At 34.6% G+C, this 23,830-nt stretch overlaps 2 protein-coding genes and 1 pseudogene across 8 annotated transcripts in view; 2 read left to right on the forward strand and 1 right to left on the reverse strand.

Annotated features, from left to right (window-relative positions):
- On the reverse strand, positions 1–14,407 carry LOC125662371 (GTPase IMAP family member 7-like). Its single transcript, XM_048894570.2, has 5 exons — positions 14,293–14,407; positions 9,587–9,637; positions 8,244–8,315; positions 6,012–6,134; positions 1–3,551 (listed from the first exon to the last, which is right to left on the reverse strand). The coding sequence occupies exons 1-5, from the start codon at positions 14,315–14,317 to the stop codon at positions 2,773–2,775; spliced, it is 1,050 nt and encodes a 349-aa protein (XP_048750527.2). The 5' UTR covers positions 14,318–14,407; the 3' UTR covers positions 1–2,772.
- LOC125667212 (uncharacterized) overlaps positions 1–23,830 on the forward strand; it is a 303,650-nt pseudogene that overhangs the window by 80,314 nt on the left and 199,506 nt on the right.
- LOC125662370 (uncharacterized) overlaps positions 14,406–23,830 on the forward strand; it is a 19,557-nt gene continuing 10,132 nt past the window's right edge. For 5 of the 7 annotated variants that reach the window (XM_048894566.2, XM_056147243.1, XM_048894567.2 and 2 more), the window contains exons 1-6: positions 14,406–14,537; positions 18,972–19,049; positions 19,659–19,700; positions 19,801–19,881; positions 21,699–21,809; positions 21,929–22,009. In XM_048894566.2, coding sequence (XP_048750523.2) covers positions 19,028–19,049; positions 19,659–19,700; positions 19,801–19,881; positions 21,699–21,809; positions 21,929–22,009 — 337 coding nt within the window. In that variant the 5' untranslated portion in view covers positions 14,406–14,537; positions 18,972–19,027. Of the gene's footprint in view, positions 14,538–18,971; positions 19,050–19,071; positions 19,701–19,800; positions 19,882–21,698; positions 22,010–23,830 lie in introns of those variants that run through there. The other 2 variants (XM_056147244.1, XM_056147245.1) reach the window with 2 other exon arrangements.

Below are 23,830 nucleotides of genomic sequence, written 5' to 3' on the forward strand. Positions count from 1 at the left end.
TTGTAAAACTGTCATTTATTAATGACAATAAGATATCAAGATAAACAATTAGGGAGATCCTACTTTCTTATCAAATTGTACATAGACTTGGTTTAGGATCTCCCAAAGTTACATGTTAAGATATAGTGTGAAAATTATAATTACTATGATGAAAAATAAGGTGGCAACAAACAATATCTTTTCTTATGATTCGTTTAATACAAGTGAAACGTCTTACGATAATAACAATATACTGATAACGTCATACAGTAATTTATTACGTCAAGAGATAATCTAACGTCACACATGTACTAGTGCATTGTTACGTCACAAAGCCAGCAAAATAAGGTACCGGTGTATTGTTACATATAAATGCATAAAACATATTATTTACAATAATATCACTTTTTTTCAAAGACATTTATCAGGAAACTAGATCATGGATTTCTCTGCAAATTTGCACACTATTATACCCCCAGAGTTCCTCTTTATGTCAAAGGGTTGTGTTTATTCTTCAATAAGCGCAAATACACTATTTGTCATTATTCAATGTACCCTGCTAGGGGTGTAAGTCCTGTGTTTTCAAGACGTGTTTATCGGAACTGTCTGGATAATTTGATACTTTATATGTACAAGTAACTTATATATGCTATGCACATTTTAAGTCTATTGTTTTTAACCACAATGACACTCACTGACTAGGATCCACCAATACGAGTATTTAAAATTACAAGAACTTTTTAACTTCTTACAAACGCGGGCACAGTATACATATGCGTATGATCAGTTTTTAAATCAAGGAAGGCTACTGACAAACAAGTTAATGCTACAGAGGTTTCAACAGTATCATATAAAGTCTGCATTTCGCAAACTCTATGGTCATTATCTACAGAGTTTTCAACAGTATAACATAAAGTCAGCATTTCACAAACTCTATGGTCATTATAGCGATCTAGTTTGCCAATACAACCTGTCATTGAGTTGTCTGATGTCTTTCATATCGATCGTTAAGCCGTTCTTTACACACTGACTTTCACTACTGATTACTCCGTTTGCCTGATCAAGATAAAGGGCTCACGGCGGGTGTGACCGGTCGACAGGGAATGCCAACTTATCATGTGAACCTGAATCCAGCTGTTATATCCAGAGGTCAATGTTTGTCGAATTCTGTAATTTGCATTCCTTATGGAGTTATGAAATTAATCACTGTTCGTTATCTTCATCTTTCATCAAAGCAATTTGGAAAACTTTGAATGAAGAAAAGTATATACAGTCGCTATATGTATCATGTACATCGTGTGAGTCATCCCCATAATGCAGGGAGACCACAATAAATCTGAATTACCTCCTTTGTCATGAGGGAATTATTGGAAATGAAATCAAGTACTAGAAATTGATTGATGGTGTTTTAATTCCTATTTATTTTGTACGTCTATGCATTCTTCGTACCAATTTACAGTTACATGTTCTTGCATTTTATGTTCATACATGGAAGACCCCTTCATGTAAATACTATTACATCGTGTAGTTTATAATGTCATGGTTGATGCTACGAACTATTTAAAGAATTTCGTCGTCTTATGACGCAGCTCAAGTCCTCGACAAGTTTTGACGCTTCCCTTTTGTACAAGACATTTGCAGTGGTGGATTGATTAGGAGTTATCGTAGTTGCAACCCCTTTTTGATTAAATATTTGCAACCAACCTTGTTAATTTTCCCCGTTTTGGGATCTTGACCCTTCAACAACACACCCATCCCCATAGTGGGCGTGACAAATTCCGCAAATCTCTGGTGGTCAACTAAAGAGAAAAGATTGAAGATCACCTACTTTCCACGCGCTTCCCACTGTTGAAAATTACAACTCGTAATTTTATGAACAAATGATTGTGTATGGTACTCAGAGCAGCAATTGTTAGATAAACAGATCCATTGTCAAATGGATGGTAAGTGAATACGTAATGAAATAAATTTGAAAGAAATGAATAGATGAATTCAAAATTTATCAATAAATAATACATAAACAAGGAAATTAAAAACCGACTATCATGTTGACTGTTTTGCGCAAACCGTGCAAGAATAATTCAAACAGTGCGATTAGCGTGTGGTTCACTAAGTATAAACCGTATAGCTCCGTGTATAAAGCGTTCCCTATTGATTAGGAAACGTTTCGTATCGTGTGGAAAGCATATCGTGCTGTGTGATAACGTAACGTGCAAGAAGTGTGTAGCTAGTTAAAAGTGGCCATCAGGGTCTGAAGTACTACCCCATTCATCCTTGTGAATAACGATGTAGTAAAAACCTAACTTTCTTGGCAATGGAAGCACATACACTACCGCGAAATAGCCACCGTATCAATTTCCAAGGATGTATGTCAACTTGCGTTTCGTTGCGCTTATCCCCCTCCTGACACCGATATTGACAGAATAATAAAGTTCAAAAATATATGTCTCATATTTTAAAAACAATTTTTTCGATTACTTTGGGAATATTCGATTACAATTTATAGACATTTCAGCCATTTTTTTTTCGACAATTCTTCTGTCAATTATATTTAGATATATTTAATATTCAACGTAGTATGCTTTGGTGTTTTTTCATGAAAGATTGTTTTGTCATTACTCAAAGATGCTTAAAAAAGTTCTTGTCACTTCAATGACTAAACTTATAGATAATTTAGTCTGAACAATATCTATAGTGAGTGCCATTTTACATTTCCTTGCTTCGTCCATTGATGTCCTGTTTTCCGTCATACTTATGTATGAAATGTCCTCATTTAAAGAAGTTTGAATAAAATCACGGACGCTTGAAAATCTTCTTCCACCAATCCGCTATTCTATTTAAAATGCTATCAGAAGGAAGTTTCAGTCGAATAAAGTTTTCATTTTCTCTTTTTTCTTTCGCTTCTTTTTTCAACTCCGAATACACATCTTCATAGATATCACTAGTGTAGTGCTTGTGGTCATTTCTATTAAATACTTCCTCAACTTTGGTGAGAAATTCTTTGATCTGTTTGTCGCTAGCCTCTCCTTCGGCCTTATTGTTGATGCCTATGTATGTATTGTGGCTTTCCTTTAAATAGGCTTTTAATCGATCATCAGCTTTCTCTAGGAGATCTTCTAAAGATTTGTCTCCTAGTGTGTCAATCTTTGTAAACACTAGAATAACAAATTGCATACAATCCTGTCCAAAAATTCGTTTGATATTTTCAATAACTTGACAATGTTCACGGGTAAAGCGCCCAATGCCTATCACAATTGCTATCGCATGAAATCCAGGACATGTGGCCCAAAAACAGGATTGGAATATTTTGTAGACGTTTTCAACCTCTTTATGTGTTTCTTCCAGTATATCTCCCAGAAAACCAGGTGTATCAAAAACAAAAAGAGCAGTACCCTCTCTTTCACACATCCCGCAGACCGCCTTATCTGTCACGGAACAAAAGTCCGCACCTGCCTTAAACATGGATTTACCAAGAATAGAATTTGCAAACGAGCTTTTTCCAGAGCCAACAATTCCAACGATAAGAATGCGTCTTGTGTTTTCTTCGTTCATCACGGGAGAAAATTCAGATTCTGACAAAGGAAATAATATGATTAAACACTGTCAGCTCAATATCATAAGATAGTATTGATAGGGCACGGTATGTAACAACGAGACGGTATGTAACAGATTGTAACATACCGTAGCACAAATGGCGACGCTTTTACATACCGTGCCGTATCAGAACATATAGCAAGCTTGACATTTGGTTACATATTGGATTCTTTGTTTATAAGTATTTTGTGTAACTCAAATTACATGAGGTACTTCTTTTTATAATGAGTCTTTACAAAAAGCCTTCATCTTAAGGATCAAATTTTACAATGAGAGATGAAGATAGATATATTAATCTTTTATTTTTGTAATGACGCCCTGTCATCGGATCAAACTCGTGATGTTGTGTGCCATCTAAATTTCTCCCCACAGCAAGTAGTAAAATTTCTAAAAACAACCTTGCGTTTAGAACATCATGTTAACGTACACACGAGTTAGTTTAATATTGACAGTATATAAACAGACCACCCGTCGCACCATAGGCAATGTAAAACTTCATGTATTCGACCACATTGAAATGCACTTTTACATTTGTAGGACTGCTTTTTTTCAACGTTTAAGTAACAGAACGCAAAGGGATTAATAGTCCTTGGCTAAGGGTTCAAGCCAATATAGTAATATTCGTCTTCGTAACAACACTTACCATGACAAATGACTTCGAAATTTTAATTGATGGAATTGGTACTTTTCATTGACGAGGGAACATTCGTTACATAATTCAATATTTATTGTGAATTTAGCTTTCAAAGCGTGTGATCAACCAATGTGATAACAGAAAGATATCTAAATCGAATGATTGATTTTATATTGTTCAACGTTCCGCTCAAGATTTTTTCACTCAAATTGAGACGTAATCATTGCCGGTGAAGGGCAGCAAAATTTAGGCATATCATCGGTGCTTACGGCCGTTGAGCAGGGAGGGAGATTTATCGTGTCACACCTGCTGTGACATGAGGCCTCGGTTTTTGTGGTCTCATCCGGAGGACCACCTCTTCTGCTTGCATCTTGGGACAAGCAAGGGGTCCTGAGGAATTATCATAACCCGGATCCCCTCTAGGTGTCAACACAAAGGTGATGTTATACATGCTTACTGGCATGGTACATTTTACAGAAGTGAAGTTCTTTTATGTTTTACTATAAATAAACAGTAAATTTTGTGATAATAAACGCTTTGGATAACTACATTGAATATTACATTACTGGTGACTAGATTTGATGATTCCAACAGCACTATAAACAGCCTTATTCTCGTGTGAAAAGTCTGCTCAGCGGTAAATAAATTGACACTGTTTTGTGAATGAACTTAGATTACTGCGAGTTTACATATATTTTGTTTCATATGTTTTTTTCTGTAAATAATGTTAACCAATTTTTAACTCTTAATAATGTGATATTTTTTTTAATTTATAGGATTTATTCTGACTTCTAACAATATTTTAATATTTCTGGTTTATGATTTCGTAATAATCATAGTGATCCTTTTCATTCATGTGTCGATTCAATGTATCCCAGTAAACTCGAAGTAAAAGGCACCACAGAGTCTTCTACTGCTGCTTCTTAAAAAGCACAAAGCAAAAAAATGTACTTAGCGATAGATATAAGTTATCATTAACGGTAAACTAACAAGTGAACTTGATGACAAATGTGATTACTTCAACTTGTCCACCGTCAACTTCCCATATTTATGTAGCAAAATTTCCTTATCACCTGTACATTGTCTTTATGTCTCTCAACTGATTCGATATGTTCAAAGTATGATCAGTTTTTGAATCAAGACAGGATACTGACAAACAAGTTGATGTCACAGGGGTTTCAACAGTCTCTTTTAAAGTAAGTATTTTACAAATTCTATTGCTGTTATAACGATCTACTTTGTCAATACAGCCTGTCATTGGGTCAAATGTTGTCTGACATGTGTTATACCAATTGTCAAGTCGTTCTTTACACACTGATTTTGACTACGCGTAACTCCGTTTACCTGATCAAGATATCTCACGTCGGGTGTAACCGGCTGACAGGGGATGCTTACTCCTGTTAGACACATGGTCCCACGTCTGGTATGTCCAGGATTGCAGTGTTTGCTCAACCTTTAATTTTCTATTTCTTATAGGAGTTATGAGATTGATAACTTGATTTTTTCATTTCGTCTGTTAGCGATAGCATTTTAATTGGGCGAACCAATTACCATGAATTGGTAAAATGTAATGAAAAAATATCAAGCAGTGGATGGCATCTGACATATTGAATAACATTATCATCGACGGTTGCACAAATAAAAAAAAATAAATGACCCAAAACTGTAAACAAAACTGCTTTGAAGGTATGTTGTCCAACTGCTAAACATATCAAGCCGTTAATGACATCTGACTCCTTGAATGATACTGTCATCGATGATTGCGCGAAAGATACAAATAAATAACCCAATACTATAAACAAACCTGCTCTGAAGGTATGCTGTCCAACTGCTGAATTGGAAAACTGGGCTAATTTTCCTCTACAGCCGAGGCATGCTTTATACTCCAGTAAATTGAGTTTCCCACAGTCAGAGCACTCCCATGTTTCTTCAGATTGTGAAAAAAAATAGTTCCATAAATCATTTGTTCACACATATTACAAACTAGTTTAAATAAAACATTCAACTATGTCAAATTAGTTTCTAATCATATGAATTTTATAAATGTATTACTATTATGCTGTTTCGCTTTGTTTTTTGTATGTTTTTCTTCCCTCAATTTTAGTGGATTGATTGATTGATTGTATTAAAATGCTTAACGTTTCTCTCGAGAATTAGTGAATAATACATGTAATAATTAGAGGCCCATGGGCCTAAACGGTCACCTGAATATCATGTGTTGATCTGCATATAAATGCACTGTGGTAAGTGAAATGGTCAAAAGTTTCTTCACGTTTCATTGTCAAAGATTGGTGTGATTGATTGATTGAATATTGTTTAACGTCCCTCTCGAGAATATTTCACTCATATGGAGACGTCACAAAGACCGGTGAAGGGCTGCAAAGTTAGACCTTTTCTCGGCACTTACGGCCTTTGAGCAGGGAGGGTTCTTTAGCATATCACACCTACTGCGACACGGGACATCCGTTTTTAAGGTCATCTCCGAGGACCCGTGACATTCACACCTGATGCCGAGCGTTTGGCGATGGAACTGTCCCTGCCTGTTTTTAACGACTTAGGTCTGTCGCGGCCGGATTCGAACACCGGTGCGAACGCTCTAACCATTAAGGCCACCGCGGCGGTTTCCCCCCTCAATTTTAGCATTATAAAATTGCATCATTGAATAGAATGGAAATACCACCCAAACTGATTTTTATCGTTATGTAGCTATTTAGTGGGTCTTTAATACGACTGATTTTAAAGTGTCACGTGAATGAGTTGTCACAAGATAGCTTCTCTTTTTCTTTGAATAAATGATCAACGAAGTTTAAACTAATGTATAATGACCACAAATATAAGTTAATATTTTTGTTTCGTTAACGTAGCTTAAATAATTATACGCAATACGATGTTCGTCTGCCTAATACATAATCAGTATTTGATATATTGTGAGTACATAATTATTTCATACTTATTTTCCTTTCAATGTCTTTTAAGTACTGGTCAAGTGTATATAATTAACAATTGCAATGAATTTCCTGACGATGTGTTTAATATTAATGTACATATTAATACACAACTATTTAGAATATTCTTCTGAATTTGGACTTTTTTCTCTAAAGTTGAACTGCATTAAGATTATTTATATTCAACAATTTTGAAGATAAGCGATGTATAATATTGGAAGGACCTCTGGCATTCCGAAGCTCGTTTTTTTTTTTTTTTTTTTTTTGGTCATAGCTGACTATTATTATGATGAAATAACAATATTGTTGAGTGATTATGTCATTTATTGCTACAAATGACGACAGAGAAAAAATACATCATAGTTCAAATTTACTAAATTACATCAGTCTGCATGAAAATAAAATCGTAAACGATACTGCTATGAATGAAATAATTTTAAGAAATTCGCAGACCAAATTACTTTGTTACCTTTTGTAAGTATTGGATTCAAAATGATAACGTCACATTAGCAAACTTGACGTCATGAAATAGTCTTACGACGTAAGAATGTATTGATGCATTGTGATGTCACAATGCAAGCATGAAAATGTGAGCGTCTTTAATTTTATGGAAAAATGCATACAACATATTATTCACAATCATATCACTTGAGTACTTGTATGGACAAAGAAAGTAAAGAGGAGCACAAACTTCTGAATATAAAATAATTCAACGTTCTATTAAATATTTATTGTTGTACCGTATCCAACAGTATTATTCTGTTTTGATAGAAAAATATTTTGTAGAACCGTAACAATTGTCTTGTTTGTGATAAATTAGACGTAAAAGAAATAGCATTGCAAATCCTGTTCTATGCCTTTTAAGTGAAAGAAGACTTTTAACCATTATGTATTGTCTTTTGAATTGAGTCCAGTCGTTATTTATTCTATTTGATATAGATCATCTGTCCTTACATCTAATGTGCAAATATTATTCATCAAGACAGTTTACTGGCATACGATTTCGAAAACTGCTATTCATATATAGGTCATTTTTAATTTTTATTGTCATCGTATGACACATAATTCTAAATCCAATTTTAAAAACTTACCACTGCAAATCAAACTGCAATTCTGGCAGGTTGGCGTGATACATTTTATCTTGCACTTCGGACAAAACCATCCTAAAATGATCGTGTTGAAATCGTATATATATAACCTATATTCCTTTCCAAATGAAATGGTGACGGTAACGAACAGTGATCAATCTCATAACTCTTATGAAGAATACATAATTAAGAGAAGGGCGAACCCTGACTCCTGGTGGGATATCAAGTGTCTAGGGGTAGTAATCATACCCTGTCGACCGGTCACACCCGCCATGAATCCTATATCTTGATAGGGTTTACGGAGTAATTTGTAGTCAAAACACACCCTCAATATGGTAGGGAAAAAATGCCAGACAGGATTTTACCTAATAACAAGTTGTATTGGTTTATACTATAGCATTTGCGTATTATTGACTTTAAACGAGAATGTTAAAACCCATGCACCATTAACTTTGTCAGTAGCATGCTTAAATTAAGGAAGATGTCATTGTGCAACGCTGATGCTCCCGGATTAAGACAAAGGGGACTGTACAACATTGCAATTGGGTTTTTTAAAGAAAATTTCCAAGCAAACCTATGTCAATGGTCATGATCAGAAGGTCAACAAATCTGGTTTTGTTGGAAGGGTCTTCTCACACAAATGCAGATGCTTATTATAGAAACGATACCTCTTACGATTTGAAAGATATGGTTTATATTCGAATTTTCAAAAAGAAAGATCAATGTAATGGTCACCAGGTCAAGGATTTTGGTGTCAATGGAAAGGACTCTCCACAAGGAACACATATTCCAAACATGAAATGTTATGGTGTAAAAAGATATCACCAAAGTAAAAGTTTTTGCCACAGACAGACAGACAGACCAAAAACTACAAATGTGTATGCCCCCGAATCTTCGATTCCGGAGGCATAAAAACTGATTATACGCTGAACGAGCTCTTGAATATCGAATCAGATGAGAAACATGAAACACATATGCAATTATAACAATTGCAAATTAAACCAAACAGAATAATTATTCCAAACATGTAATAGTGTATACTGTTTTTCTATGTAGATCACAGTCCCTTTCTCTTTTATTGTGAGTTCTTTACTTTTCAATGCAAAATTCTCAAACACGAAACAATATGACAAGAACAATTAAGCAAAAGAGAAAGTAATTGTGATCGACATAGAAAAATAGTATAACTATTACAAACTTGTCTGATCAACGTTCAGATTTTATCCACGGCAGCGTGTTTCTTCTGCAAATCATCTGCACATACAATGTTACATTGTATTATGGAAGTCTACTCCCCCTTAATTCTCCGATACTCATATTTCATCGTTGATTAAATGACAACGTACTGTACGAAAGAGTTTCCATTAATCTGTGCTTTTTCTTTCTTCTTTCTTTCGCTAGAGAGAAAGAAAAAGGAAGTTAACCAATCATTCAACAAAGCGATCAGTAATCTTTGTGTAAGTCATTTAAGTATAGCAAGGAAGCTTATATATACAATGTACATCCGCGTTGACATAAGGGATTGATATCTAATCCAAAATAGACCCTTATCTAACAGTGTCCATTTATCTATAATAATATTAGAATTTACAATCGTACTCAGGTACAGAAGCTTCACATTTTAAGCATGATGCTACCGTTGCTTGGTTCACATTTTTACAATGGGTGCAGGTCCACGTGTCTGAAAATAAAGCTAAACTGAAAGTAACAGATTTATTCTTCATAACCCCGCCCAATGTATAGAATTTCTCTGACATGTATTTTGACATTTCAGAGAAAAATATACCTGACACTTCGAAGGAGACCCCAAATAAACAAATGTTGATTGTATTGAATTTGGGCGAAAATGAGATATAGAACATTATGTTCCATTTCATATTATAAAGGTCTGCAACATTACGAACTTGCTAAATAATTTTAAAAAATACATTTTGAAAAAATGCAATTGTATGGCCCTACAATGGAATCCGCTGAATTTGATAGATTAGATTTGGAGGATCCGAATATATAGGTTAACATTAAAAACATTTAAATAATAAAAATAAGATTTTTATTTGCGAACCTCGTACATGTATAATAGGGATCCCTGTGATTGGGAAATATTACACCGCTCTTCCACAAATTAAATAGCACATTGTGTTTACCTACTCAATACACCACATGGTGAAATCTTCCTTGTTCTTTCACTAACTCAAATATCTACAAGCAATAGCCTTGCTTTAAAAATTCAAATCCCATTTTCACCTCTTTTATAAAATAAAACGGCAAACTCTCACATAGATATATTAAATATTAACTATTGGTAATTTGTGTAATTAAGGAATGACTTTAATTCTGTCATTCCTTATAATTTAATGCAAGAGACAAAGATGCTAACCTTCGTTTATCAAAATGTACATAAACTCGGAAAAATACAAGTCAACCAAGCCGCACAATGATTTACTTAGCAACAGCGACACGAAGCGTCTAGCTGCGAAGCCAAAGATCGCCATCTTTAATCTTAGTTCTACGGAGCCTAGCCATTTATCAAAATATTGTATCGAAAGTGAAGTTTATCATGATGGAAAATATGTGTAGACTATCCATGTAATGCGTATTTCGCTGCCCTTTAGAGATAGATATCGACTTTGAAGTAGCTCATCTCCGACATATTGAGAAAATACGGGAAATTGCATTGTTTAGGCCTACCCAAAATAAATCTTCAAATATCAGAAAATGCAATAAGTTACGGCTTTCAACTCTGTGAAAACTTCTACTAAACGAAAACTTACCCTTGTATGCATTGGTGTCGCGAATAGTAAATCCGACAGAAGAAAATATGTAAGCAAGTAACAGATAGCGATCCACATGTCAATGTGTCTGACGTCATGTGATAAAATGTGACGTATGAATTTTTGCTTGCTTTGTTGAAAGACGGATCAAGGAATGAAACAACACACCCCCTCCTTTTCCCCAGTGAGAAATGTATTTCAAAATGAACAGGGTAATGGTTACTTGGCAAATCATGAATTGGAATATAATATCTTTGCTTTAATCTATTAATAGTATCATTCGACCATACATACAGAGAAAGATGTTTTTACAAAAGTGATTTGCGTGCAAGTATAGGCCTAGATGCTAATAATGACAAACGACAAAACAACATCTGTATCAAACCGAAGTATCTTATTGTGCACGTTGACTTTCTATTCCATAGAAGGCTGAAAACAGTGCTGCGATGTAAATTTAGAGAGAGAGAAAAAAAATAGTTCCGACATCTGGTTGTCAAGGGGGGGTGTTCCCATACCAAACCAGGTTATACAAAAATAACTTGCGTTCCTCAATTGCGAATATTTGTCAGTTGTTTCCCCTATTTCAAACATAGGTGGCGCAAGACTCGTTTACGTCCTTGTTGACTTCCGGTGTACGTAAGATCTATAAGAGAGTGTAAGGTTTTTGTTGTGCAAATAGGGAGCGGGGGTAGAATTCCCGAGATATGAAGCTTTTAAAAAATTCAATTGGTTCATTGTCATCAAATGTGACAGCGACAACGATCGTTTCAAGTTCCACTCAGCGTCGTGCGCTATAAACTTCAGTCTTCAGTTCAGTCCGACTTCACAGATATCAGATGACTACTTTGTTGCAGAAAGTATTTACGGGGGATTAAACATTTGCTCTGTAGATCGTAATATTCTGCATGAATGTTTTATGCTGAAATTTTATCTATCCTTAGTGATACAGTCATCAATGATCTTATAATTCTATGACTCTCTCCCCCCCCCCCCCCCCCTTTTCTAGATTAGATCTATAATCGAACAGGGGAAATTTGAGTCCTCAATATATAAACCAAGTATGTTACAAAAATACATTTCAGATGTCATTTAAAAATTAGTTTTAAAGTTAACCAAGGTCGTCAAAATATGAATGAACGCGATTGCTAATAGAACAACAACCCCCCCCCCCCCCCCCCCCCCCCCCCCCCCCCCCCCCCCCCACGCCGTCACTCAGTACGACGACACGACTGTAATGGAGGGGTGGCTATAATCAGACTGTAATTGTAAGGCAGTGACTATTTTTAGCTCTTGTTTTCGTTTTTGATGACTGGATTGTAAATTGATGTCAACACTTTACTTTCATTGACTTGTTAATTTTGTTATAATTCAAAAAGTGTTGTAAAATATTGTTTGAATTTCAGGGAAAACGAGTCTGGATTCTTCAATAGTCAATACGTATGAAAATAATCAAAGTATGAGATGAAATTGTCAAACTTTCATAACTTATCAAAGTTTGCATTATCATAGTTATGTTGTTATGTCATGTTTATCAACTGACCCACGGAAGTACAGTCCAATACGTCAAAGAAACGAATACCAGTCCTAGCCTATTTTAACTGTTGACGCAAACCAGAAGAAAAATGCATCTCAAGAGATTAAGATATTTCTGAATTTTTTAGAAATAAAATTTGAATCATATCTACTTTTATCAAAATTAAATGCAAATTCATAAAGCTATAAATTTATCCAAGTGAAGTAAATACAAATTTCACTATCATATATACAATGTTGTGTTTATGATAAAAGCCACACATAGGCCTATTGTTCATTGTGGTTTTTATTTTTAAAAATCATTGCAATACGTTTTTCAATATTCACTTGTAAGTTCGATTTCAATCTGAAGTATGAACATTTAAATTGACCTTCAAATTGAAAAGTGTAATACATTTGTTAAGTGATGTATTTTAGTATTAAATCATTCATATCATGAACTGTCATGGTACATATAAACATGATAAATCCTTATACATGAAAGTAAACACGGGTCAAATTATGTAGGCCTACATCAGTTTCCTGCAACACCATGGACAAACGTTATTTGGATACAACCATTCCTATACGCAGGATACAGTCGTGCTTTCATGCAGAGTACAACCAACTCATAGTTTATCAATCATAGTATATGGATGGAGACGTGAATTTAGAAGTTGAAAGAAAGCTTGAACTTCCGTCTTAAACTTGCAATCCAAATTGCAATATTCGATTAAAATGTAGAAACTCGAAATTTTGAATCATTATTGTACAGCTAGCATATGGGGTAGTAAAATTTATTTGACCCGCCAATTATTATGCTCTCGCTTGCCCTATGGACTAATAAAAAAGTTAATCGCAAACTGTTTACCTATCGTGATGTCATCACGTAAGTGATATAAGTTAAAACACGCAAATAAACTGTTTAATGTGGTACGATATATCATGTACTCTGTATACATGTGCCTTCTCTATCGTGAATTTTATTTCATAAAGAGAAATTATACATATACATTCACTATTACTACACATTTTAACAGCTTAATAATAGAATTGGATATATTTAATAATTGATATTCTTAATCCTCAATCGAGAGAGAGAGAGTGTGTGTGGGGGGGGGGGGGGGGGGGGGGGGCATCTTATTGTTTTAAACATATATGCAATTCAATGTTTCTTATTTAATCATTTGTACTATTTTCTATCATTTTTTATAAGGTGAAATTAATAAAATGACGCAAATTTTAAAGGTTTTTTAAATTAAGTTGTCCCAATGAAGTAATTCAAGAAATCAAAAGATTTTGTCATTTTTTTTCTCCAGGAGTGTAAGGAATTACTGCTTCTCTTATCGTTTAGTACATTTTTCTAAACACAAGATACCACGATTTTCCTTAAATTAAAAAAAGATTAGGTGGCAGGGCTGCGCCCCCTTAAATCCGCCAATGACTGTACAAACTTAGTGGCGAACCGAATAAAGTATTCATAGCAGAATATCCCACCTATCCGATCTTTGAATGATCAGTACAAAGTCACTGAAAGACATATATAATTCAATATTCCCTATACGGTTTAGTGGCTATAAAACCTATAATGTCCATTATACTCCTTTCATTACTCATAGTTACGTTCAAGTTGAAATTTCTACTAATTTTATCCGGACCTACAATCATATTAACATATTCGGAATATTACATTCAATTTCATATCGCAATATCCTGTTATTGAAGACATCGCGCTACGGAATAAAACAGGAAAAATGATGAAATCTTACCTTTTGCTACTTGTCCTTGATTCATTTTTCAAAAACAAATATTGCTGATTTTGTTGATCGATTGTCATACTATCACGATCGTTCAGTTTAAACTTCCTAAATGATTACTTGGAGTTCATTCAAAGACGTATGCTTTAAATAGATTTTATGTATTGAAAGTTATGTCAAACCGGTTTGGTCGTTTTATTCAAGCCCTCTTTTTAATTTAAAATGGTGGATAAGTTATTTGGATCTTCGAAACGTATGTAAGTACACAAATTTGTATTGATGTAGATATCGTGTTTTATTCACTAATTTGATATTGTAGGCAGACATGCAGTTATTTTGTGTCATTTTACATGTTTTTATTACTTTTAGCAATATTTTGTATTTTGTTGGAATAGGGGGGTCAGCTTGCATATTATGATGCCAAATTGATATATCCAATGTTTACTAGTCTCCTGACCCCTACGTATACTTTTCCATTTTTTTTTTTTTTTTTTTTTTTTTTTTTTTTTTTTACATACAACTGTATGTTAATTTTTAGCGTCATTTACATACTAAATGACAATTTTCTATTCAGTTGGTGTTTGTTTCTGCCTGCCTAAAACAATAACCAAGGCAAAGGTCTCCTTGGCTGGGTTATAAAACTTGGGAACATAAAATGAATATTGTGTATTCTGGGTCTTCTAGTGTATTAATGTGTGATAGTAGCTAGGGAATTCCGAACGTGAGTTTGAACGAATGTTTATTTTCTCTAAAACTAAATGTTGCCAAGAACTGCCTAACAATCGGTATGGAACACGTCAGACAGCATTTTATCCAATGATAAATTATATTGGCAAACTAGATCGTTATAACGACCATAGAAATTGCGAAACGTTGAACAATGCGCGTATGAAGCTTTATAGGTATAGTATGTAATATATTTTTAATTTTCTTAAATGTAATCCCGTGAGAATTCGAGCATAGGCCTAAATGTTGCAGCCCTTCACTGGCAGTGAGTGAAATGTTCTCGAGCTCGCGCCGGTAAGTGAGAAAGTTTCCCATTTTACTTTCGGAAGGTCGGTGGTTTCTTCCCAAGTACATTGTATCTGGGTTCTCTCTTCCACTAATAAAAACTGGTCGCTACCAGATAACTTAAAATTGTGGCGGAAAACATTAATCAATCAATCAATCAATCGAGAGGGACGTTAAACAATATTCATTCAATCAATCTAAAATGTATATTGACATATTTGCATCAACATGAGTGGTTTTCTTGATAGTACTCATAAGAAAAATTGATAATAATATATGTTAATATAATATAGATGTCAATGTCGTAGGATGTGTATTTAAGGAATGAATGTTATTTTCTTCGTTAGATGACGGAAAACTGCATCATTGCGCGTAGCGCATTATACAAAAGTTTTCCATCATTTTTTTTTTCGTGGTACACCTCCTTCCAACGAAAAAATAATGAATTTATTCTTTATCTTTTATATATTTTAAAACAACGATAGCGGCTTCCACGAACTGTTGTTTATTGTTGAGCAAACGGGTTTCTTGAGGACTAAAAAACGCTGTTTTAAAAGGATGAGTTAGAGATAAGTCATGTTGAGAGAAAATTGCTGGAAGTTTGTTAAGTGGAACTGGAATTAAGTACCAGGTTCGATGTCGGTAATATTGGCAAGCGTAGGACATGTGCATGATCATGATGTGGGATGCCAGTTAGGGTTCTCTTGAGGGTTGTCACCGCTTTCAGGTGGACAAGTGTGTTTTACAGAGGTTTGTTTTAGTTTTATCAGTGAATTCCTAAGGCGTCACAGCTGTTGTAACGTCGTACGGAAGCCTCGTTTCGCTTCCCACTCATAAACATATAATCCCGGAGTTCGAAACCATAGTCATTAAGGGCTACGATATTGCAGTATATCTGAGGCAGTGTGCGGTGTATCTGGCATTTGGGTTTGTGATATGAAGTTGTCGTAGGGTGCATGTTTATTTTATTTTGCATACTCAAAAGTTATTTATATTTGATACTTGTTTTTGTTGAATAAATTTATATAGATCGATAGAATTGCTAAGTTTTTCTTTTCAGGATTCCCTATCTATAAATAAATCTATAAATACTAAGCATCCAGAGGAATTTCCAACATTCCAATAGGAAGTAGTTCCTGCAATTTTTTTTTCGTTGGATGCAATATTCCAACAATTGTTCAACCAATGAAAAAGCGTGTAACATATAAAATTAAATGATAACATTTTCTTCTTGTAATTTGCACTTTAATTGGCTAATGGGGCAGTTAACTAGACGAGAAACGTTCGATTGTAACGTCATAATAGAATGAGACAACACTATAGTGTTTCAGCATTAACAGGCTGTCCCGCACGTTTGACTAAAAATAAGGGCTTATTTTAGTGATAAGATTAAGAAATTTATAGGGCTTAAATTAGGAATTGTATAACTATGTTAGGGCAGGTGTAGTCATTCTAAAGATGTTCGCAGAGTAATGTCATTTTATTTTTATTTTGGAAACTTGATACAACTACGTTAGATAACAGCTTTTAGTGTAAAGAAATATATAAGGAAGAATCATTGTCTTTCAAGACAATACTTGCATGTATTTAATCACCAAATTTGCAAATTCATGTGCCTGCTTCGAGGTTAAAAGGTGTTTGAGATAATTAAATACTGATGTTATTACTGAAATTTATAATATAGAGCAATTTTCATTGAATTCAATTCTTTGTGATAAAATGACAACTAATGCCCCTTTAATCAATCCTTCCCCCACAAAAGTCTCTGCCAAACCATTTCAAAATTTGAATTGACACAACATTTTGTCAACTCGATAGGTTCAGTAATAGGTGTGTAATACGTTTGCACCAATACAGGTATAATCAATATTGAACCAGTAAATACTTAGTTATAGCATCCTGCGCAGTTATGCTTAAAAGCTCAACAGCTAACTTTCTTAATGGACTTACACTCGCACATTTGACAATAAAATTAAATGCAGGAAGAGCATCTTCCTGGGTTCCATTGTCTCAGCTATCATTGGTTATAACCTGAAACATACAGAGTGATATAATTGTTTTCTTATTGAGAGAACCACATTCCAAAAGAAGATTGTCAAAGTATTTGATAAATTGTCCACTAGTTATATACCCTAATAACAATCGGCGTTTAATTGATGAGACCTCCTCTCCTCACAATTATTTTTTATTAAATGTTTGTTTCAGTGTAGAATAAAAACTTGCAACGAAATTTTTTTTTACCTGTAAACATGGTTAGCATTGCCTATGAAGTGTGTAGCAGACATACGCAAAATCTAAATGAATAGCAAAGCGAAAGTATCAAGTAAACAAAAATAACACACAGAACAGTGTCTACTGAAAAGGTTGAATGCATTTACACATATGATTGTACACAAACGATGATTTTATTATAGCTCCTTAATGTTAATAATAATACTTATCTTTATATAAAATAGGTGTACTGTATCCTACACTTTAGTGACGGATCATGAACTTACCCCTCAGATAATCTCCATTTGCACATATTTACTAAAGGTATTGTTTTTTTATAGACTTCAATAGTCACATCTTTGTCACAGTCACAGCCAATAAACACGATTAACACATGGATGCACTGGTAAACTGCCCTCTGTTGCATAATCGGATTAAGATCGGCAAACTACATCAAAACACAATTAATAAAAATGTATAGAGTAGAAAAGAATTTAACATTAGAAATTGACATGAAAAATTAGGGCTGTTTTCCTTAAGATTTCCCCTTGAATTCATCATTTTGAAAGAATTTCAGCAAACCGAAGCAATTGGATTTTAAACGGAATTTATGGGGTGCTGCAAAGTCTATATTTTGTGAGGTATTTCATTAATAAAGAAGTAAAACCAGACGAATACATGTAAGACGCAACCATCAAGCAAACTGCAAACTGTCAACTTTCAAATGAGTATTAACGGTCGTAAATAACAAATGAGCATTAACGATCGTAAATAACAAATGAGCATTAACGGTTGTAAATAACAAATGAGCATTAACGGTTGTAAATAACAAATGAGAAGTTATTCTCTGCAGGAGCTGGTGTTGATATTATTAGTTACACAGTTAGTTAGTGACCTGATACGGAAAAATACATGGTGTGAAAAGAAAACCCGTATCGGGCGAGGCGAAGCCGAGCCCGATACGGGTTTTCTTTTCACACCATGAATTTTTCCGTATCAGGTCACTAACTGACTGTGTAACGAATTTATCACGTCGAAGACCTCTAACTGTATATGTGGGGGTCTATATCATACAACTTAGTCAAATGTCTTTCCTTTTGAAACGGCTGCAAGTCGAACCCGACGATAAATAAAATTACTCGCCCAATACGGATTTTACTCGCATGATACGGTTTTTTTCACGGCGTCATGTGACCAAGATCTGACCAATCAGATTTCAACAATTTTGTCTGAGGCGTGATAAGAATTTTATATAGAGGGACGCTAAACAATATACAATCAATCTTCATAAACTTTACAAGATACAATTGTATATCTGTGTTTGTTCATCACGTTAAAGTTTAGTTTTTTCTTTTGTCAATACTTGTATGTATGCAGTGACAATTTGGTGTTATTTATATTTACGCATACAAATTAAAATGCTGATGTCTTACCACTTACTTTTATATTTGAACACTCGTTTTTTAAAGATGTTGATATTTACCTGGAATACTTGGGTACATTCTGCAAGTTGTAGATTAACGCAATGGAGTATACATCACCAAGAGGTTTGTTCTTTTTTATTTAGTTGATTTGCGTCTCTTTGATATTTTTTCACTCATGTAAAGACATCGTCAGTTTTAAGTACACATGCAGAGTGTCGCATATTTTGATTTATAAATTGCGCCCACGGCCGTAAAAGTGAATGTTCTTTGCGTTTCAAAGCATATGCACGCTACTTTTCCCTATAATAGCTCTAAAACGTCATTGTTGTTTCGGATTTCAAACATTTCGGTTGAGCATCACTGAAGAGACATTATTTGTCGAAATGCGCATCTGGTGCATCAAAATTGGTATAAGTTTTACAATATAATAATATCAGTCCTGGATTTTAAGGTCATACTCGAACTATCCATAATTCTCACTTCTAAATTCCGGAACTTGACGAAGTCAGTTACAACCTATATTATATGTTTTGAGTTTCAAGCGGGTCGGGATTGCGATTTGAACCCGGGCCTCAAAGTTAGCGCACTACGCTACAGCTTTAAGGGTGGCCAAGGGGTAGCACATGGTTAATCTAACAGAATTTACTTCTACTACACCATATATTGTTTGAGCTATCTGTTTTCTAAAAAAAAAAACAAAAAAAAAAAACAAAAAAAAACTTTGAATTGTAGGGGAAGTAAAACCAAAGAAAAAGAGGTTCCTGCAGAGAAAAGGTAATTCAGTGTACTCCAAATCAATATACTGAATGATATTGGTATGCATATTTACGTTTGTTCGCTTGACTTTTACATGTAAACGTCAAATATATTTTAGCCGAACATAGAAAACAAGAACTTCATGAACCAGAAAGTGATAATTTTGAAGGACGAAAAAATGATCACCATTTGACATCAGGTATGGACGAAACTTCATTCGCATTTAAATTAGCATCTGTTAAGTTCAACATTACAAAAAGCCAACAAACGGTATTTTTTAAAAGGTATTTAAAAACAAGAGGCCCAGGGGCCTTATAGGTCACCTGAGTATCATGTAACAACCTTCCAATGTTTGAATTAGGTTTTTGTTTAAATATAAAAATTTTACTTTTGGATGGAAGAAACATTGAATAGCTATGTGGTCATGAAGTACATGTGTCATTTTTATGTTCAATCAATAATCCTTTTTTAAAAAACCTAAGTCTGGGACATCATAAAGAAAAGGGTTATTTACTCCTTAGATAAAACCAATATAAGAAGATTTTCAAAGAATTTCTACATTTTCACTATATGACCAATAGAGCCCCACCCTAACACAAGAACCCCTGCCCCAGGGGCCATGAATTTCACAATTTTGGTAGAGGGCTCAACGCTCATTATAATTATGCCCACAGTTTGGCTTCTTGATGTCCAGGAGTAAAGAAGAAGATCTTTTTTAAAATTACACTCATTTTGATGGTTTTTGCCCCACCCCTCAGGCCCCAGGGAGGCAGGGACCACGAATTTCACAATTTTTGTTCCCCTCCACCCACAGATGCTATATGCCAAAATTGGTTGATATTGGTTCAGGGGTTTCAGAGAAGAAGCTGAAAATGTTCAAATGTTAACGCACGACGACGGACAAAAACAGATAGCAATAGGTCACCTGAATGATTCAGGTGACCTAATGATAGTCGTATTTGGCATGCGTATTGAATTTTTCAGAAAGAAAACTTTAAACTTCGTCATATCTTTTCCAACATAAAAGAGGTACATCTTTCCTATTTGGCATGTGTATTTCTTGTGGGAAGACCTTTCTATTGGTACTAAAAACTTCACACTGGTACTCTTTACATTGACATTTGAACTACTGTTTGAAAATTCTAATCGATGTCATATCTTTTTAACCGTGAGGCACTACTTTCATATTTAACATGTATATATCTTGTGAAAAGACCTTTCTATTGGTTCCAAATTTGTTGACCTTGTGACTTGGAAATGTATATGCAAGGTGAAGATAACGAACAGTGATCAATCTCATAACTCCTACAAGCAATACAAAATAGATAGTTGGGCAAACACGGACCCCTGGACACACCAGAGGTGGGATCAGGTGCCTAGGAGGAGTAAGCATCCCCTGTTGACCGGTCTTTGAAAATGTTGTAATCGGAGGCATTAGTGTTTCACAAACACATTTTGTTCATTAATGATAGGTATATGATAAGATTCCCGTCTGTCTCATTCTGGAATTTGTAAGCTGCTAGTAGTATAGCTGACATATGGGGGGACACGTCTTTGTTTTATTGTATGCTAATCGTCTCTAAAAACCTGGACGGGGAACAGAAACATGTAATTTGCAATAAGTGTGACGTTCAGGAAGATGTCTCCTACAGGTCACATAGCATCCATGACCTTGCTCCATTGTTCTCACCTTCGCTTTACAATAGAAGTGAATTATCCGGATAATCCCCCATTGTCCTTCCCATTGTTATCTCACAAAATAGGCCCATTGTTCACCAACCCCCAACCCTCATATGTCAGCTATACCACTGCTGCTTTCCCGTTCAGAACGATATGTTCTGCCGACAATATGTACAAAGAAATTTATTTATTTAATGATTATTAAATGATAAATTATTGTTCTTATTCATTATTGTACTTTCTAAAGATGCATGTGAACTTTAGCTTTCACTTCTTCATAAATTCAAATTAAAAACTGCTTCATATAAAATTTTATTTCATTTCAACTTCATAAAGAAGAGAACGAAGATGCTAAACCTGGCGTTCATCAAATTTCCAATAACGATCTGGTGGACGAGAATACTGTCCAAACACCTGCCGATATCGGAATGAGTATTAAAGGACTTAGTAAATATCATTGAATCTAAATAATATGATTTAACAAAGGAGCGGTATATTGTCCTTGCCTTTAGTTTGATAGCATTGTAATATTGTATAATGTTAAATATTCTACTGTTATTGTAAAGATGAATCTGACGACGAACATGATGAAAATCAAGAATCAGAGAAAAGGCACCGAAGACAGAATGATACAATTGCAGCGGAAGGTAATTTTGTATAATTAAGAGGATATCTCAGAGAAAAACAAGCAAAATGGTCCAGTAGCAAATTCTCTGTTTGGATTCAACATTTGCCAGTAATATCTAGTATGAATAACTTTAGATTCTGGCAAAAATATCCTGCTCATTTTACTTCACCGTGGAGTCGTGGACCATCGTGACCAGGGTGAAACGATTCAGTAACGCACGACTTCTAGATTTTTGATGCAATCGGTCTTTTTATTTTCCCCCAAAAACACCATATTAAAATGTTTTCTTAGTCTAAAACGTATCGCACAGACGTATTAAGAAACAGAATATTCCCCATATTATGAATGAAAGTAGTTACTTTTCTAAAACACTAGTGTTTACTATCGAGTACCTACGAAAATTCGCACGGATGTTTACTTCATGAGCTGAATTCAAGGTTTGAAACAATTTGAGAAAGAACCATGATAATAAGTCACACGAATATAAAAAGACATTCAATTTCTTACTAAATTGTGGTTCATAATAGTCTTTATTTTGACGAAATTCTTGAAAATGAAAATAACGCAGGGTGAGAGCTGAAAGTAAAATTAGAGTGCCAAAAACTGGAGCCAAATTCGTCCAAGGATAGAGCTATGCATGAGGGAGATAATCATTTCTCACATAATCACCAGTGTGAGATCGACTTTACCCATGTGAGATTTTTCTGTCTCACACTGCTGCGACGTCATTTGATTGTGACGTCATATATTTTCTATGATTTACGTTACACGGTGAAGATTTACGTTACGGTGAAGTAAAAATATTTTGCATTGTTATCTATGAATATTAATTTATATAGCTTTCTGGCGGACAACCTTAGTGTTTTTTTTAGTTTACACTTACAGTGTAAACCATTTTCGGGTATGCTCTTTCTGTCTATCTAATTAGTTTTTGCATCGAAGTTCAAATGAGGATTTTGATAATTTAGAATTTTCTCAAAGCTCCTAAATTTATACACTAAACTGTAGGTAAAATGTGAGAAAAATAATCCTTCATTATTTACTCGTGTGGGATAGGGAAATTCCACCTCTGGAACAAGATTCGCTGCCTAGGACTCGGCAAAGCCTCGTCCTAGACTGCGAATCTTGTCCCCTTGGTGGAATTTCCCTATCCCACACTCGTACTAATGAAGGATTCTATTAATCATAACCAGTTGCTAAAAATAACAAGAGGCCCAAGGGCCTAGAATCGCTCTTCTGATAAATTGTACAACCTCACCATTTCTATTCTTAGCCTCTTAGTATTCTAAATCTTTAGTTAAATCCTAAGAATTCAAAAAAAGTAGGTCAATGTGACCTACTTTTTGGTTTATACATTTTGAGAACCCAAGAAATATCAACTGACAAAGTTTGATGATTTTAAGCCAATTAGTATCTGAATATTGAAATATAGCTGTCAAATTCCAATCGTAGGTCATGGTGACCTACTTTTTGGTCAGCGAACTCCGAACATGCAAGACCCATCAACTGACAAAGTTTGTTGACTGTAGGTCAAATAGTATCTGAATTATATAAATATAGCCGTCCAATTCCAAAAGTAGGTCAAGGTGACCTACTTTTTGGTCGACACACTCTGTTGACTCAAGATGCATCAACTGTCAAAGTTTGATGATTGTAGGTCAATTAGTGACTGAAATATATAAATATAACTGTCAAATGCCAAAAGTAGGTCACAGTGACCTACTTTTTGGTCGACACAAACCGAAGACTGAAGACGCATCAACTGACAAAGTTTGATGATCCTAGGTTTTACAGTGCCCAAAATATGCATCTAAAATTGAAAATGTGAAATTTGAATATC

The sequence above is a fragment of the Ostrea edulis genome, chromosome 8 (genome assembly GCF_947568905.1).
Source record: "Ostrea edulis chromosome 8, xbOstEdul1.1, whole genome shotgun sequence".
In the NCBI taxonomy this organism is placed as follows: Eukaryota; Metazoa; Mollusca; class Bivalvia; order Ostreida; family Ostreidae; genus Ostrea; species Ostrea edulis.